Source organism: Amphibalanus amphitrite, unplaced genomic scaffold, assembly GCF_019059575.1.
Source record: "Amphibalanus amphitrite isolate SeventyFive unplaced genomic scaffold, NRLGWU_Aamphi_draft 000504F_arrow, whole genome shotgun sequence".
NCBI lineage: Eukaryota > Metazoa > Arthropoda > Thecostraca > Balanomorpha > Balanidae > Amphibalanus > Amphibalanus amphitrite.
In genome coordinates this window covers 127,355-146,834 of record NW_024881998.1, presented here as the reverse complement: position 1 = coordinate 146,834, position 19,480 = coordinate 127,355, and the positions used below count along the sequence as shown (strand labels likewise).

At 52.5% G+C, this 19,480-nt stretch overlaps 1 protein-coding gene across 1 annotated transcript in view; it reads left to right on the top strand.

Annotated features, from left to right (window-relative positions):
- The first annotated feature begins 3,453 nt into the window (after positions 1-3,453).
- The window catches only part of LOC122392868 (histone-lysine N-methyltransferase MECOM-like), a 56,502-nt gene continuing 40,475 nt past the window's right edge, over positions 3,454-19,480 (top strand). The window contains exon 1 of the mRNA XM_043388203.1: positions 3,454-3,654. Within this exon, the coding sequence (XP_043244138.1) occupies positions 3,597-3,654 (58 nt within the window). The 5' untranslated portion in view covers positions 3,454-3,596. The remainder of the gene's footprint in view (positions 3,655-19,480) is intronic.

The window sequence follows — 19,480 nt, the reverse complement described above, 5'->3', positions numbered from 1 at the left end:
GGCGCCGCCGCTGGCGGACCGTATATCACCGGCGGGCCGGAGCAGATGCTGCCGTGTGTTTTATCATCATCGTCTATTACCAGTCGAGCATGTGATTGGCCGCGGCCACAATTAACTGGCCGCCGCCGGAGGGGCGTTCTGCCGCCGTGTTTGTGGGCAAAGTGAGCCGTACGGCGGCGGCCGGCTGATGTCTGTATCAGTGGCGCGGGGCGGGTGACACCGCCGCCGCCGCCGCGCCGCACAATGGGTCCCTCCGCTCCTAATGGCCGGTCGGTTCACACCACATTAATGGCGAGTCGCGGCGCCGGCACAGAGCATCCGCAGCCAACTTGTCACGCGTCCGACAATGAAATCTGGGCTGGCGCCGGCGACTATCATCGATCGACTGTTCCAGCCGTCGGGTGCTCGCTCGGGTGCGGGGCTTTCATACACCCCTGTCTGTAGCGGGAGGGTATGTGTCGGGCTTGGTACTGCCCCTGTCCGATACAGGGACGGCACTTTCTGGGTCAGTTCAGCCACGGTCAATGACTGGCCAGTGACCAATGGCCAACGGATCTGACGGTCTTCTTCTTTCGGATCTAAAGGCTGAAACTCAGGACTGTGCCTCTCTCCGCGTCATAGGAATAGGATCCTATCCGAGAAACGTTCTAGTCTGAGCCTTACATAGGAGCCCCCCTGTCTGTCATAGGAGCTGCCCTTTCTGTCATAGGAGCTCCTATGTCTGGTGGAGGCCGGGGGCGGTGCACCCCGTTCATACTGCCCGTTTTACTGCCGGTGGCGGCTGGTGATGACCCAGCGGCCCGCCGGTGATGGCCCAACCGCCCGTCGGTGATGGCTCGGGGTCCACCGATGATGGCCCGGGGTCCTCTTATTCTCTGCTCCACTCACGGACCGACCCTTTGCGGCCGGCCGATGCGGCATTGTTCGTGTTTTACTGCCGTTCGTCGAGCAGCCGAGCGCCACTGGAAGACGTGATCCGAGCGTCCCGAGACGCGTCTGTGCTCACTCCGTGGGCGTCTGGGGGCGTCCGAGAGTGTCTGGGGGAGGGGGGGGGGGGGTCTGGGCCTGGGGGCGTCCGGGGGCGTCCGGGGGCATGTCTGAAGGCATCGGGTTCAGGCACGAGCAGAGGAGAGGAAATATGAATGACAACATGGACACAGAAACAGGTAAACGAAGTACCTGTTTGTCTAACTAAAACGTCGGCGCGACCGATTGCAGACTTATCCTTCACACTGCATGGGCTGGTCTGCCAGAGATTCATAGGTACCGAACCGGTAGCACGTGCCAACAACACGTGCCAGCGGTCTCCCAGAGATCGACTGCCCGATGTGCCCGATGTATCACGACCGATGGTCGGCAGCATGATGAAACTAAGATCCTTCTTAGAGCCACACTCGTCGAGGGTCGCTCTAAGAAGGATAACAGCCGACGCGCACTGATTCTCAGTCTTCCTACCGACCAGTGTGGAGTGCCCAACACTCACCACTCCGATCAACTCATGTGGAGTGCCGGCACTCATCCACTCCTCCGTACGGCCGGCGTGGAGTGCCCGGTATCCCCTCGCTGATATGTAGTGCCGCTCTGGAGTATCGGAGTAAAGAGCCGCCTCCGTGGACCACCGCCAGTGTGGCAGTGCTGGGAACAATCGGACTCGGCTGGGCGCGGCTCAGCGGCCCGGTGGGCCACTGTGGCCGATTGTTTCGGGATGGGATCCCGCTGGGACGGCAGACCTCCCCCGGAGAGGGACACGTGGCCATGGACAGGGTTAGAACGTGCTATTTGACTGGAGTGTTTCGAGAGAAGGGAGAGTTATTGTGATAGAGAATTGTCGAGTGCTCTACAAGTCGAATCAAAACAACCGTTACCAAGTTAGTCCATGGTCTGTGTGCAAACATGATTTTGAAACTTAACTCGTCTCCTTAAAAGTGCTCGTTAGTCGTACTCTGGCTGAAATCATTGGCTAACGTTTTCATGGGGCAAAGCGGAGAGCACTGCAAAAAAAAGGAACTACCATATCAGTAAGATTGTCGTTTTTGAGGCTGCATTGGCATTGGGTGTTCTCAAATACACAATTTTATCTTTTAAATGTTTAGCCTTTTTCGTAACCAAGACATTTGAAATTTACTTAGACGAAAGAAAACTGAATTTGAGAGAATCATAAGAAATACCTATTAGTGTTTTGTCCTTCGTACTATCACATATCAGTCAGGGATTTGTAAATGAAAAAGGCATTTTGGAAACGTTTACATTGCCATAAATGCATTCTTCAACATTTCGCTAAAGCTTATCAACGAGGGCTCTACCTCCCTGTCTCATATCTATCACATATCTATCACATAGGTATGTATCATCGTCTCTGTATAATCACAAATATAAAATAACTTAATGTAAAATTTTAATTCTAATTGGGTTTCGAAGATTAATTCGCTTTTTTATTGATCCACAGCCACAGGTGCTCATAATCAACCAATAACCACCAGGGAAAAGGGGTGTCGTAATAACAGTCGATATAATTTTTAATGGGAACTAATTATCCATTAACACCCAACAGTCGGCAGTAAGATAGCCATGCATTTCCTAAGCAGCAATCAGAAAACCTTGCAGCAAGTACAGACCACAATGCACCCCGCCCACCAGCACACTAAAGGCCGCCGTCCACTGCGACGGAATTCCGTCCGGAGTCCGTCCGGAATGTCGCCGCACGCTGGCCGCATCCGGTCCGGATGCGGTCCGGATGCGGTCCGCATGCGGAGACCTAATAAATGTTTCCTATCACTTATTACCAAATAAAATATTGCAAGTAACCAGCAGCGAATACTCTTGCCATTCTAAGGAAATAATTTTTACTTACTTCATGATGATCGAGTTCCAATTCTTCGTACAATTCACAATGTTTGCCTCCGATACGGCCCCAAACCACGTCTGTTCCGGACGTTCCGGATGCGTTTTCCGCAGAAAAGTTCAACGCGTCGGACATCACTCTTCCGTCTCCGTAGCAACCGCATCCGAAACGCATGCGGAGAGCTGACGGAAAATCAACAGCTGATTGCCGTTCGGATGCGGTCCGGACGGAGCGCACACGATTTCCGTACGGACCGGATGCGCCCATAGGGTTCTGTGTTAAATTCCGTACGGACCGCACGCGTTCCGCACAGTGGACGGCGGCCTTTAGTCCCACCCCTACTGCGGCCTGCTCCCCCCCCCCCCCCCCGGCTGTTTGTTGATCCGCGGCGGCGGCCTCCATCCCGCCTCTCCCGTCACCCCTCCGCTCTCTCTCTCCCCGCTCCGGCGCTCTGTCTGCGGAGGCTCCGCCGCCGAGCGGCCGCTTCCCCTCCTCCCATTATTGCTCGCTGCGGCCGCTGTCCCTGGCGACGTCACGGGAGGGGGCGGAGCCTGTCGGCCGGCCGCGTCCCATTGGTCGATGAGCTGATGCTCCGCTGACAGGGCGGATCCGCTGTCCCCGGGACGGTCTGCCGCCGCCGGCGGCCACTTGAAGGAGGTGTGGGGTGGGGACTGGCCGCCGCCGCCGCCGCCGCCGCAGCAGCCGAGTGAATCGCCGAGCCGACCGACCTGACTTGACCTGACCCGAGCGGGCCATGCTGGCGGCCGGGGAGGAGCTGCGCAGGATGGACACTGTCTCAGCCACCGCTGAAGGTAAGTCCGCCACCCTCCGCCGTGGTGGTGGCGTGGGAGCAGCGGTCAACAGATGTTCTTTTATTTCAGGAGAATGCACTCATATCTGTTAATTTTGCATGCATGACTGCACATCACGGTTTAGGTCACTTTTAACTTTGTATGCAAATGCGAATATTTTTATTTAAGTAGCCATTTAGTCAGTCTGGACATAATCTACATAGCGTGCCCGTTATACCACTCATGTGACATGTTCACGAATGTAAATGACGTATGCCGATGTCTGGCCATAATTGCTAGGGTCCGTCGCAATATAAGGCCGTGTTGCAGCTATGCTAATCGGCGATTGCTGTCGTCTACAAAACGATAATGGGGCTGCAATTTGACTGCGCGAGTTCTACGGCGACTCGGGTGTCATTCACTCCCGAGGCAGACCGATTCCAGTTGTGCAAACATGTTCGTGATCTTGTCATCGGCTCCATAGCTTTGAAAATTTGATGAGGAATGGTTCCCGATCCACCGAAGCAGCAATCCAGTAGTTTCCTTGATTGTTCATCCGTTATAAGGTTTCTAAGTCAGGGTTAGAGCAGGAATATAGCTGTCACAAAATAGTGTCAACGGTGCTCCAGTGTCCCTTTATTTTGTTCGACATATTTCATTTTCATATTTGCTGCGTGATATGTTGCAATGAAGTTGCGTCACATAACATCAATGGATGTTTCAGTTATTCCAAACTCTCAACGCCAACATCGACATTCATTCTGGATCCAGTCTTCACTTTCTAAGCAGTTGACAGTCAACGATTCCTCCGTCATTTATCACTTCTAAACGACCGCAAATTAACTTCACTTGGCATCGGGTGGGCCTCGTGAATCAGGCCGAGCATTTAGCAGCGCTGTATCATTTGTCATTGTGGAGAAATGAAGCCACTGATCGCTCAGACAGTTTGGACGGGCAGCGGCCAGCGGGACCAACCCACTTCCGTCTCGTCTCGTCCCGTCTTTCGTCCGTCCTCCGTCCGTCCGTTCGTCCGTCTGTTTGCTTGTCCCGTCTCGTCCGGTACCGTCCGTCCCGTCCCGTCCTGTCCCGTCCCGTTCCGTCTTGTCCCGTCCTGTCCCGTCCCGTTCCGTCTTGTCCCGTCCTGTCCGTCCCTCTCGCCTCGTCCGTCTTCCATCCATCCCGTCCCGTTCCGTCCCATCCGTCCGTCCCCGTTCGTCCCGCGTCCGTCCCGTCCGTCCCGTCCGTCCCATATCGCGCCGTGTCAGTCTCAGAAAGTCAACATCGTCTTCCGCTGGTTAACGGGTCGGAGGCGACAGCGGGGCAGACCGCCAGGTGCTGTGATTCGCTGGCCGGGGCGGCAGCTTTCTACAAACATCCGAGTCCACGCTGTCGTAGATTGGCGGATATGCTGGATGACGCGAGCGGCTCTGTGGTATTGCAAAAATGTCACAGCAGGTCAGGTCGGGTCAGATTAGGAAGGTCAGCTAGTCAGTTGAGGCGAGTGTGAATTTCTTGTGAGCTGTCCAGTGTCCAGTCTCCCACCCAGCTTCTAAGTGGGTTTTGTGGTTCACGACTGTGTTAATTCATTCGGTGACTCGTAGCAGCACCGACCCCGAGTCCACGTCCTTGGCACTCGTCCTGTTCCGGCGCCCCTCCGCTCGCCGCTATAGGAATTCAAAGAAATGACGCAGGATGACGCCACCCTGCTGGAGCGGAGTGTCATAACTCGGGGGCTCGACTCACTCACTCAGTCAATTCGGCAACTCGGCTCACTTACTCAGTCAACTCAGCAACCCTACTCCTTCAGATCATTTGGAACAGGGGAGCGTAGCTCAGACCCAGGAGCTGATCCAGTCTGGATCTGGACACGACTCCAGGCGTGGACCAGTCGGAAATAATCGGATGTTTCTGCATTTGTATTTATTCTTTGGAATCCTTACTTTCTTGGGATAAGTTTTTAGATCACTACAAAATAAATGAGCCCCAATTTCAAATTTGACATTTTTGTGAGTGCCTGCTGCAGAAAACAAGAAAGTGTGCCAGTAATCTGTTTGCAATCAGCCCTATCATTGCTAAATGCTAGGCATATTGTACTTTTAAAGCATGCCTATTACTTTGTCAATGACTTAGCTATAAGTTTTCCCGGACAGTAAACTGCATGAAGCTGTTTCACTCAGTTTCAGGAATATCATTTGATAGTATAAGTACAATGTTTAGTCAACAATCTTCTACATTCCACTTGATAAGTCAAAATGGTCATGCTGAAATATTTTGGCAGCATAACGTGATGAAATGAGCTTGATATATAAGGCAATGTTCTATCAGAAGCTCCAGACATGTTAATCTCTAGTGCAGTTAAACCTGGAGTGAGTTCAACATAAGATTATGTTGCTAGCAGGCACTGCTTCATTCAATTTACTTTTGAGTCACTATCCTTCAATTTCAGGTGAGTCAAGAGAAACAATGTAATTAAAGGAAGCTGACGCATGTAAGAGAAGGAAAACATATTGACATTCAGCAACAATGTAGCTGTTGCAAACGTAGCAACTTATACTAGTGTAAAAGTTGCTACGTTGCTCGTTCGCTTCTAATAGCATTTCTGCAAGCAATGCCTTTATTCTGTAAGACTCGATTTGCGAGTAGGTATCATCAAAAACAGCCTATGATGAATTGCTTAAACTACAGTTGCAACTTTAAACATTTAAAAACGTTAAATATAATTGATAACGAGTTGTTAAAGGGACTATCCCACCTTTAACATGGGGTTTGAGTTGAGATAGCCAAGTTTGCGGCGAGGTTCAGAAACCACTATCTATCTAGGTTGCAACCCCCGCGGCCTCTTGGTGTTGAAGAAATTCGTTCCCTTCATTTGAAAATGGGCCTTGTACAAGACCCTATCTTCAACATGGAGCGACCGTTAGTGTGACGTCACCTCGTTTAGTCATTCTGATTTAAATGGGTTTGTTCGTTGAAAAATCGCTTAAAGCTTGGTCTGAACTTTGTTGTGGTGCCTACAGAGTAAACAGAATCAGCTTTATGACAGTAATGTGGCCTGGGGAAGGAGGTAATTTTGGGCTGTGACGTCACATATTTGAAAGTTTGTGTTTGGAATATGGGAAGCCTAAGATGTTTAATGAAAAATAAATGCCAGAACCGTGTTCCTGGTCATCCAATCTATAAAGTTGGGCACAATTTAACTGGTTTTAACAACATTTTAGAAGGTGGGATAGTCCCTTTAAGAGATGTGATCTGGTTATCCACTTTCAGAGGGGCTGGGCTGCCTCTTCAATTACGTTATTCGACCAGTGGTGGCTAATTGCTGTGCCCCTGTGGGAACTTTTATGCATTAACGTATATTACCATACGCAACCCAAACGCGGGTGCGTTTTGGCTGGCTTCTTTTGTTTCTGTTTCTGCTGACACAAATAATAAAATGCTTTTTGGTGAAGTCGTAATGTAGCGGCTGCGTTCAGTGCCCAATATTGCAACAAATATACATACATTCTATGACTTTTTGTCAGGCCATGACGGTATGTGTACTCTGAGGGCTTCCATGTTACTGTTAATTTTGATGATTTGCAAGCACCAGTAGCAAATGATTTAATATATCTACCTGAATTGGTATTTCACAGAACAATTTTGTAACTCCAATCTAAGCCAATTCAGACATTGCCCATTTTGTCTTCCGTTATGTAATGAAATAATACTAGCCAAAATAATTTCAAGCCTTCTTGAACACGCGTGCAGCTTATTACGGAGCGAGCGAAGCGAGCGGAGTCTTACGTAGAATAACGGAAATTTCTGAGTATGAGCGGCCGGCCGGCCGTGGTCACGATTCTGTGACGCTTATATCTCAGCAACCACTTGACCGATTTACATGCGGTAATTTTTGTAGGGTAGCTTCATTCCTTCTACCAAGTATTGGACTATTCCCGATGCATGTGGGTGACCCCTTATGCACGTGCCACGTGCAAAACGAAGAGGTGTCACTTTTGTAATTGTTGCAATATCTCGGTAACTACTTGGCCGATTGCGCTGAAAGTTGGCATGCAGGTAGGCACCCACTAGGCAATGCATATCCATGTGCCGGAGTTGGGGTGCTGCTGCACGTGCTCACGTGCAGGGGTCGATTCCAGATCTCGAGAACGGCTGGACCGATGGCGCTCAAATTTGGTACATGGCTAGGGACCGGTTAGTAGGGTGCCGTGCAAAAGTCAGTTGGGACCCATTTTGCACGTGCGCACGTGCAGAGTGCCGCTTCCAGATCTCGAGAACGGCTGGGCCGATTGTGCTCAAATTTGGCACATCGCTAGAGACCGGTTAGTAGGGTGCCGTGCACAAGTCAGCTGGAGGTACACCCTCGAAATTTCGCAGGTGCAAGGCTCACCCTCTCGCTCGCTCTGTTAGTCGCCCCAAAAGGCGTTATACTGGTTCTGTAATTATTTTCATACATTAGGCACAATAGGAAGTCGTGGCATAGTTGTCCTGACGTTGTTTGTTTTCTACTTGCTTACGGCGTTCAGCACAAGCCTTCCTACACATTTTGATTTCTCACCGCTGTGTGTTTTTAATCTTGTGACTCCGTCTTTTAGTGGGTCAAGTGCCTGTTGACGGTCTGTTGAATAAGTACAAATAAATAAAAATACCGCGCAACATCATGCGCATCTCTGTTGGTGAAAATAATGTGCTTATAGTTGACATGTGATCTTTTTTTAAAATAAGGATAGGTACAAAAAATCCCTTTAACGTGGAAGTCAGCTTGGTTTGAGATTGATAACTCTCATTCAAAAAGGTACAAAAATAAAAACGGCCACAGGGAATTTTCAAGTGGTGGTCCAGCTCGTCGTACAATAATCAGACAATAGTCACGGACAATCAGATACAGTGAATACTGTGAATATACATTTGTCATTTGAGCTATTCTCATGGTGGCTGAGCTTCGAGCGTATTGCGATTATTTAATTGTGACTGCTTCGTTACTGTAAGTCGTCTTTTCTCAACGTTTATTGTGGCATACTCATTAGCGTTCTTGCAAAATTTCTTTCCGGAAACGGAGATTAAGCGACTGTAGATGTAGTAAGCAATAACAATTCAATGAAATTTGGATTCATTCACCTTCAACATAATCAATTATAAAAATGCAAAGTTTTAACTTAGACTGCATTGCCGTTAAATATCCTGTTTATTGCTCGCGTTTTCGAACAGCACCTTAATAAGTTTATCTAGCCGACCCAGCCCTCAAAGTCACTGCGGTGCTACCGTTTGTCTGTAAAGGGTATATCAGCTGACGCCTGCGCCTTGGGACCACCGAGGAGCCCGCAGAGCTGCCTGTTTGCGGCGCACGGCGGCGCGACAGGCGACATTTGCCTCTGATGGGTGATGGCCGGGAGGGGGGGGGGGGGTATTTGTGAGATGGCCCGCCGCCGCCGGTGTCACTCAGTCCCTCCCGCGGCGGCAAACATCTGCCGTCACAGCCGCGCCGCGACACGCCGCCGGCGCGTCACAACCGTCACCTGCCGGTGACGCCTCGGCGTGACGCCGCGTGACGCCGCGTGACGCCTCGCGAGCAGACAGAGGGGTGACGGCGCAGAGCGCACCGACCGGTCCCGCGAGCGGCGGAGGGTAGAGATGAGTTAATAACGCAGCAGCTTTGATTTCAGAAAACAGATAGGAGGGTCTCGATGTCTCTTTTATGGAAATAAGGCATCCAGGTCGACTTTTATGGGGGGGGGAGGAGAGGAGGAATTAAAAAGGTGACAATTCGCTTTGACGTTTAAATTGTTCGACAAAAAGGGAACTTTGATGATTGTCTGCTGCAGTAACTGATGCAGGGCCTGAGCTCAGGCGCGTAACCACCACTGGGGACACTGGGGACCGGTCCCCAGTAACTTTTGGGTTACTGGGGACCGTCCCCAGTAAAACCGACGGCCTCCTCAATTTGTTTAGATAGCCAAAACACTTGAACAGCTACTCATTGGCCCAACAGACCGAGCGAGCCTGGAAAAAGTTCGCAGTTTGTTAGAATGGTGGCCCGAGGAACTCGAGGTGGACAACGTGTCCAGTCAGCTGCGCGTGTTCCTGTCGGGAAGACAGGTCACGTGCCTGAAGCACGCCCAGGAGGCCTCCCAAAGCTTGAGCCATGACGCTCGAGCTCTCCTCCCACAAATCGAGCAGCTGCTGTCTGCTGAGGCAGCTGATGGTGTTGCCAGCAACCTCGACTACCGCAGAACAAAGTTTCAGTGCATTGCGTAGGCTGAAAACATGGATGCTGTCTACAATGAGCCAAAGGCGTCTGTATGGAGTGGCTATACTGCATGTGCACCGTGACCGTGTGCAGGTGGTGCAGCCCACTGAGATGGCTAAGGACTTTTTGGCTCTGAACGCGTCTCGCCGCCACAATTTTAACCCTTGCCCTGGCAGGGGAGGGGGTCGATGCGACCCCCCCCCCCCCCGCCGAGTTTTTTTTTTGCGATGCGCGCCGAACTATCAGTCGGATCGTGCTAAAATTTTCGATAGCCTCTGGACATCCTTTGCGCGACTTTTGGTAAAAAAAAACATTTTCGGGTCATGTCAGGTCACCGAGCTATGGCGTCATAATAGGTATAATCCCTGACCGTTTTTGACAAAATCGTACATGCCGTAACTGGACGTGATCTCATCGACAAGAACGAAACTATTCCGTGTGCTTTATGTCAGAATTTGACTGAAAATGAATCCTTACATTGTATGTTGACCTTTCTAAGGTCAACCAAGGTTAATGACCTCGCATGTTCATACGCTGACCTCTGTAATATGAGCTGTGTTTCCTGAGGTCCTGAACCCGAATCTGTGGTTCAGTTTTCCCCCAAATGCCTTCAAAACTGTTCCTGACCTTTACAAGGTCAACCCAGGTCAATTACCTAGAATGAACTTCCACCGGGACCGTCCTCGCCGGCAGCGGGCGTGACCTCCCGTGCTCCCGGGGAATACGTCACGCCAGTAATAACTGAAATGCAGTCAACAACCTATGCATCATTTTGTTGCTAATTGGTTGAGAGACACGGTCGTGAGAGTGTCATGTGACTATCTTTCTAAGATTCGCCATATGCTAAGTAATTTGGAAGATAATAACTTTTCCCGGAAATTTGACCTTTGACCTGCTTGCCAAGCCGCGTTATGAAAAATGTCCTGCCAGTGAGAGGGTTAAGCTCTTTTTTAAGATATATTTTATTCTTAGCAATTTTCCACCCACCCAAAAACGTATCTCATCCCACATCTGAAATGAAATATACATAATATTTGGTCTTCGCGGCCTTCCATGTGGTCCCCAGTAACTTCAGACTCGTGGTTACGCGCCTGCCTGAGCTCCAAGTTTTACCTCGTTTAGAATATCGTGATTGTACTTGCTAAGTACATACTGTGCGGAAGGGATGATAATTAGTTTAGTCTGAAATCGCTGTCAATATTTGCGCGTGCCTGCACAAAGCACATGTTTACGGCCTCAGTTCAGGGTGCATAGGTTCCGATAACGTGATGAGTCTGGTTAAATTCTGGTTGAGGTTCTGCTTAAATTTAACCTAAATTGAAGCACCTCCCCATTCCGCTGCGAATTTATATATTTTCATATTTTGTGACGTCATTTAGTCGATGAAGTGAAACATTTTGTCCTTTTGGTAAGCACAGGACTTGGAGACTTCGCCCTCAAATGCTCGTTTTTCTGGCTGTTACATGCAGGCTATGCATGACCAAAGTCTTCCAAATAGTTTCAAAGCGTGTTAGCTACACATAAGTTTCAATTGGTGCATCATGCACAACACTGTGGAACCTTTCGTTACCCCGCAATCACCGTAATAAAAATGTTCCCGCTTCGTCCCAATAATCACTGGTGAGCTATGCATTTTGGCATACTTTCAGCAATTAACTGTGCAGTAGAGATTAGACCTACTATAAGGTGAAATATTGCACATTTTGGTGCCCTTCGACAGTTACTTTGAAGCGAAGTAACTAGGTCTGATTGATGGCTATCGTATTTGTAGCGCGTTGTGGGCGTGCTGAAGCATAACTCTGCGTCACGGCATCGTCGTTAATATAAAAGGTAATATTTGTCGTCTAAATCATTGAAATACCTTCCATATATTTGAGCATGAAGACGATATAACGCGGCTACCGCGTATGTTGGTGGTCGCACCGCCTCTGTCGTCGTCAATGTCAGTTATTTTTGTGCCCGTCTTTGTCATTTTCGGCATCCGCATCAAGCCATGGTGATATTGCCGGGGTCAGTGTCGATTCCGGTAACTTGGTCAGTGCTGTGCCAGTGCCAGTTTCAAAATGTCACTGCTCTGACCAGTCAGTGATCAGTTATGACACCGGTATAGGTGTCAATATCGACGGTGTCACTGTCTGTGTCGTCGTTGCTGCCAAATGCTGCCGCACGAGCGTCAGAATGGCAGCTGCAATGTCGGCGGATGTCAGTATGTCAGGTGATGTCGTATGTCAGACAGTGTCAGGTGTCAGACTGGTGTGTCTGTTGTCGGACCGTTGTGTCAGACTGGTGTGTCAGATAGAGCCTGGTTTCTGACTGGTGTGTCAGCCGGTCTCTGGTGTCAGACTGTTGTGTCAGACTGGTATCAAGCTACCCCGCAGTGTCAGGTGAGCGCTCTGTGGCGCGAGATATGCGCCGTTGTCACCGGTCCCCACTGGGATACGTCAGCGCACCGTCTATCGATTACCACTCCGGTGCGGGTCGGGGAGCCGACACCGATCACTCTCGACCGACCGTCCTCCCCTGCACCTGGGAGGTGAATACCTGACCGAGCACACACAGGCATACACACAGGGACTCAGCCTCTGACAGTGAGCTCCCTTCTGGCCGGGGTGCCACTGTGACCTCGGCTGTTAATGTTGACCTCGGCTGTGACCACGGCAGTTATCTCGCTTGGCCTTCGCTTTGACCTAGGCTGTGTCCTCCGCTCTGATCTCGCTTGACCTCGGCTGTGATCTCACCTGTGACCTCAGCAGTGACCTCTGCTGACCGTCAGACCTTCTCTGCGCTGACCATCATAACTCGGCTGTGTTGACGGCCAGACCTGTTGCTTATTGGCGACGAAAGCCGGACCACTGCCGAACATTGATTGGACTCAGAGTGAACGACGTCATTAGCTGACGTCGTTCGCCCCGATCGCTTGGTCAGATGTTCTATGAACGTCGTTCCGAACAGGATACAGATTATTCAGAGAAATTCGGAATGGTCATGCATTCTACGGTACTCGTAGCCAGCAAACCGCTGCATACAGGACAAACTTACTATGCAGGGGCGGTGGAGGCTCATCTCACAGAAATGGAGTGAGGTTAAACGGTCGTTCCTTTCACTCGAGTTCATCTGGGAATTTGTCTGAAGTTCCTATCCACAGGAGGGCGCAGTGCGCTCGCTAATTCGATTAATTCTGTTGGAAGCGTTGTCCTGACAGCTTGAAACCCTAATAACTATTGTCGGGACCACGACCACGAGATCGATATTAGGTCCCTCTGTGGTTAAAACTCTCACCAGGTCATTGGGAACGTGTCCAGGGTCACTTGGTGACCGGAACTGATCTCGAGGTCACAGGGGTCGCCTGTTCTTTGGTCATTTACCTTACCCGTCCCGGGCCTGTGTATAGCGCTCGCCGCTCGGACCCACGTGGAGCCGGCTGTAGGTCCGTTCCCAACCGGCCCCTGTGACCCGAAGCTCCGCAGCTCCGGCAGCTCCTCTGAAGTCAGGCCGCAGCTCGCCGCAAATTCCGCCAAGTTCGACTAAAGCTCGCCTGTGAACTGGGAAGGGGTCGGGCGGTGCAAAAGGTAAATTATGTAATACGTCGTTGCGGCTGCTACCTCTGCCTACACTACTGCAAGTTGTTGTTGCTGCTGCTGCTCATGCTGCTGCTGCTGATATTGCTGTTGCCGTTCTCTACTATTGTTTCTGCTACCGCTGGGGCTTCACCCACTGCAGCTAGCAACTACCTCTGCGACTGAACAGCCGGTAGCGAGGACAGACACCAATCGGCCGAGCGATACGACGCGCAGACAGAGCAGTGTTAGTTCGGGCATTAGCCGGCTGTCAGGCGGCGACAACTGCTATTTGACGTCACCGCAGACAGACAGACAGACAGACAGACAGACAGGGTGCGGCGTCCGCGGTGATGGGCTGTCACATCGGCGCCAGCAGGCTGTCCTATCTGTCGTTCCACAGCGCACTGCGCGCGAACCTCACGCGGTGAGGTGTCTCGGGGGCGATATCGGGAAGAGCTTCACCCGGGACGCAGCGCGCGATAGTCGGCGAGGAAACTAAACAGAAGACTCGTCGTCCCGTCAGTGGGTTCCCCGGGACAGACAGTGCGGTGGAGGAGCAGCGGTGGTGGCGTGACGGTGTAACGATAGTCACTGTGACGTCTTTATGGTCCGTGACGCGGCGGTCCCACGCCGCGGCTGTCCGGACCCGGCAGCTCACAGATAGCTCGTGTTTACTCTGTCTGGGAGATCCGCGAGCCTCCCTAACGCCGCGGGCACACACACAGACACACACGTGACGCTGTGTTTTATCAGCCGCTCCCCTCGCTGTATTCGGCGATTATCGACTCAGACACATCGTGTCCATTGAGCCCTGCCGTGGCAGTAACCCTTCCTCTGCACCGGCCGGGCCGCGGGCCGTCGTCTCGTTCGCCGGGACCTATTGAGCCGCAGGCAAACTCAATCACCGACGGGTGTCGTGTTGTCGGCCGACTCAATTGTGAGCCAGATAACCGCCATCTATCGCCCTACGTCAACTCGTAAATCTGCGCCCGGCTCGTCACCGCCGACGGCCCGAGACCGGCGCAGTATCGACGGCATCGACGGACGACGAACCGAACTGAGTCGGGGCCGACGGGGACGGCTGCTAAAAGTCCGGGATAACACTCAACAGTTTAAATCGGCAGTCAAAGTCTCCAGGGAGAAGAGGGTTGTGCTGAAAGGGTAAAATCAACTAGGCTGAAAGCGATTTATTGATGAGGATTAGATTTCAAAACAAGATAATGATTAACAAATGAGCTGCCAGTTACGGATTCTCAACAGATCGCCCAGATGCCATTGCAGCACTCCAATACTACAGGAGCCGAGTTCAGACATCATAGCCCACGGCTCCTGGGCCTCAGGACCGTAATGCATGTAGTATTGCTTGGCCGATGTCCGCGGGCAGCCCATATCATTGCCGTCCCGTCTTCAATCCGTTCTCGGACCGTATCCGTGCCGTACCCGGGCCAACCTCAGGCCGTACCACTGCCGTGTCGTACCTGCGTCTCACCCGAGCCGTTCTCAGGCTGCGCGGGACGGGCGTGGGACGTTGGCGGCGCGACCGCGGCGAATGCGGCTCGCCGCGCCGTGTCACCGGCGATTGTCTGCTAGACCGCGACCAACGGCGTCTTCCTGCGCGCTGCGGCCGCCGCCTGACCGGGCATTTATGACCGGCGCCGCCACTGTTTGTAAATGAGCCGACTGCGGCGGCGGAGATAACCGCTGTGTCAGCAGCGCCGTGCCGCCACCCCAGCCGCCGCGCGTCCGCTCTCAGACTCTCTCCCTCCCCTGCCAGTCCTCTCTCTCTCGGCTCTCCTCTCTGTCTTTGTCTTTGGCTCTGTCTGTCTGTCTGTCTGTCTGTCTGTCTGTCTGTCTGTCTGTCTGTCTGTCTGTCTGTCTGTCTGTCTGTCTGTCTGTCTGTCTGTCTGTCTGTCTGTCTGTCTGTCTGTCTGTCTGTCTGTCTGTCTGTCTGTCTGTCTGTCTGTCTGTCTCTCTCTCTCTCTCTCTCTCTCTCTCTCTCTCTCTCTCTCTATCTCTCTCTCTCCCTCTCCCTCTCCCTCTCTCTCTCTCTCTCTCTCTCTCTCGACTCTCCTCTCTGTCTTTGTCTTTGACTCTGTCTGTCTGTCTGTCTGTCTGTCTGTCTGTCTGTCTGTCTGTCTGTCTGTCTCTCTCTCTCTCTCTTCTCTCTCTTTTTTTTCTCTCTCTCTCTCTCCCTCTCTCTCTCCCTCCCTCCCTCCAGCTGCTTTCAGCCATCTTCCCATGCGTCTTTGGACGGTCTGTCGTAATTTGGCTTCATATGCACGTGCATCGCATGCCGCCGAAATGTTTGGTGATTTCTGCTTAGTCGGCGGCACAATATTTAACAACAATTATCCCTATTATCCCTACTGGAAGTTATTCGCACATGTTTGTGTCATTGCAACCAAAAAGTGGCAATTTACACGTCCTGCTAACAAATTCCCCGTCGCCGCTAGGCGCTTGCCTCCTCAATGAGCCTCACATTTACAGCCACAAAGACATTCAAGACAAAGCACCTGGCACGGACAATGCGGAACAGTCGTTACACATACCAGGAACTACCCTACGGTAATCCACAGACAACCCTAGCAACAGAAAACATCCCATAGAACAGTCAAAAGCCAGGGAAGCCCTGAGGGTTTGGTCATAGGTTCGAGGTCAGGCATTGGTCAGGATTAGGAGCCATCACTATAAGGGTCGCAGGAGGTCCAACGAAGCTGCTGTTTAATGACGCACAAAGTCAGTAGGTCGGCGACGCGACGCAGAAGGGATATGTGGTACGAGGGGGGAGGGAGAAGGGTGAGGAACTGGTCACTGGTCAGTGGCAGCGGGAATCCGACTGGTTATTGGTCAGTTGTGAAAGCATCCCCTAAATTGGTGGCGACGAATCTCTTCAGGTCCTTGAGCCTCTAGTTCTGCGGTATTGTGCGGCGGACCGCTTCATCCCTCCTCCCCGTCTGCGGCGCGGTGATCATCCAGCGGCCACCGTAACCGTTCTCTGTCCAATGTGTGACAGACGAGCGGCGCCGCCGACGGCTGCAGTCCCCCTTTGAGCCTCCGCCGCCGCCGTGCCGTCATGGGTGGTCCTGGGAGGAGGTGACCACCCCCGCTGACCCCCGAGCGTGACCTCCTGACCCGGCCGGACAGCGCGCTGGCCTGGGGCGGCGAGGTCAAAGTCAGGTCAAAGTCGGCGATTCGGATCCCTTTCAGAATATGTTTTGCCATAACGTGTATGTACCACGAAGGTGAGAAGGTAGACTGAGTGAGATAAATGCTGACGTGTCGGACACATCTCATCGATGATGCCCATGGATCGTGTTCAGTAACATCCGCACATTGTTTCGCTCGCGGCTCCCCCAGCTTCCCAGGACTTCGTGCCGTATCGGAGATGTGTTCTGATCTCATTACTGGTCACATCCCAGCCCGTGACCGGACCTGACCACCTGTCTGACTCAGAGCGCCGTGCCGTCTGCCCGAGTCAGTCGGCGAGTCACGCCCTGACTCAGTCGCGCCGGTGCAATCTCGCCTACTCTAGCCTCGCCGGCCGAGTTCGCACGCCGCTGCGACATTCCGGTCGGGCGGGCACCTCCGCGCCCGTCCGCCCGCTGCCGCCGCTTCTGTTTGTCCTCACAGCGTTCGTTCCCAGAGTGCCAAAATTCGGCGGATCTATCACGGCAGCTGACACGGCGTCAGCGCCGCCCGGCTGGATTAAGCGGCTCCGCTGTGTTGTAGGAGTCCCGGATAAGCTATCTATTTCGGCGGTGCGGGACCCGGTGCGCCGCCGGGCCGGTCGGACCACCAAACATGGCTCGGTGTGGACGGTTTGCTCAGCGTAATGCCGGTAGCTGAGATCAAAGCGTCAGCTCGGTCCGGCGCATTAGACTCACAGACCCAGCGACTGCAGCCCCGGCCTCCGGACAGCAGTGGTCGACCAAACAGCGAACTGCCGGTCGGCTCAGGGGCGCCGGGTTCACACACAGCTCTGAGCTGCCTCCCCTCCCTCTCTCCTGGCCTCCCGAGAGAGCCGCGGCCACAGACAGCCTGGGAACGGCCTCCGTCAGGTATGAGGAGGATATTTATGGCCCGACTGTGTACCCGCCGACTGACGTATGCAAACGCTGACCAAAATCGCAGCCCACCCATCCGACGCGCTGAGAAGACAAAACACTCGACCGATACGCCCAGGCTTCTAACGGTCTACGTGGGATAGCTGGCGTAGCGACCAGCGATAATCCGACAGAATCATTGATTCACATCTGTCCATCTTTCTTCGCTTTCTTTGGACTGGCGTCACGCGATCGTACTGAAGCGAATAATCGGCTTTTCTCCGAATGCTGACCTGACACTGTCCTATTATCTGAGGGTGATCCAAGGAACCTAACGTTATGAAGGCTCGATGGCCATGGTTGGCTCGGGATGACCCAGCCTAGCCGTGTCCATCGTGGACAGCAGAGCAACTAAACTAAAGTGAGCTCGCTCAAAATTTCAGGTATAGGGACTCAGGTTGACTCAGACTGGCAAAAAAGCCCCAGTTGTCTGAAAAGATCCCGGGTAAGGCCCGCGCTATACATTCAAATGACTCGGGTGTGACTGTGACTAGAGAAACACAGCACCTGGCGTCCTGACGTGTCTGGGAACGCTGCGCACCTCCGTCACAGATTGTTGCCAAACCGAGCCGCGCTGCCCGCCGAGGATGCACGCTCACGGCCCGCGGCGGCGCGTCTGCCGTGACTCAGAGGGTCCACCAGACGGGGCGCTCCCATTGTTGGCGCCGGTCGGCTCAGACGCGGTGTCGCCGAGCTCCGAGAAGAGGTCGACTGTACTGGAGAGCACGTCTCGACGGTGGCTGTGACGTCACTCAGGTGCAGGACATCCCCATGAGTCGGAGTTGTTCGCAAAATGACCAATTGACCAGGTATGAGGTGTTTCAAGACTTTCGACTTGAAACTGAGTTACCTGCATGTTTGAGCCTTCGTCCTATGGCTTATTTTCATTGTAATGAAATTGTACTGTAATGAACAAGCAATTAGATAAAACTATGGGTATACCAAAGTAAGTCAGACACGCAACTTTTAGCGTGTGCCGTTCAAATTCAAGGCCTCGCCGCATGCAGCCACGGCCCCTCCCCGCCGGCCGCCGGGCCCGTCGCCCCGTCCCGGTAACACAAACAAATGGACACGCGTCCGACCCATGGCCGCTGCCGTTAGTCGGTACCTGACGTGACAATTCGCCGCTCAACCTGCTCGCCCCGGCTCGTTAGGCGCGAGCCTCCTTTCCGTGGCCGGCAGGGATTACATGCGGGCACGCGGCCGGCGCGCCGTCCGCCGGTAGGGATTCCTAATGGCTGATGGGCCGAGGGCACGTGACACGGGTCGCGGCGCCGGCCGCAGGGCCCAGCTCGTGTAAGTAACGACTCCGCGTGACGGCCGGCAGCCGAGGACAATGTCTTTGGTGCATGCCCGCGGGGCGTATCTGGAGCAGGTAATGAGGTTTGCAGACGGGTGGCGGCGGGCGCGTCGTGGCAGTGATTCGGCCAACTGTGTTCTATTGTCCGACGAAAAGCCGGCAACGATGCAGGTCTAGGGAAGGAGGAAGAGGGCTGGGGAGAAAGGAGCTAAGAAGGCTGAAGGAGAAAGATAGGAAACACGAAATATTAATGGTAAGATGAATATTGCAGTCTATGCTTTGTGAGCGCTGAGGCCTCTTGCACCAAAATCCTCTTGCACCAATGCTTGGAATATTTTGCATCGTATACCCAGTCCAAGTCTCAAATGTAACAATTTGCGTGCAAAATTTAGCAAGCACATGTAAGATTATGTATTGGGCTATTGCAAACAAATTTACCACCGTTAAATTAGCTTATCCTGAAACCGGTTTTTCGATTTTACCTAGCTAGGTAGTTTGGTGCAAGAGGCCTCTGCACGAGAATTTGACGAATAGAGGGCACATTTCTTTTTAATGTTAGTCCAATCACCCAGGGTCTACAATTCGGTTAAAAATTTCAAACTCGTTAAAAAAAACAGCAATAGCTTATATCGCCTACGGT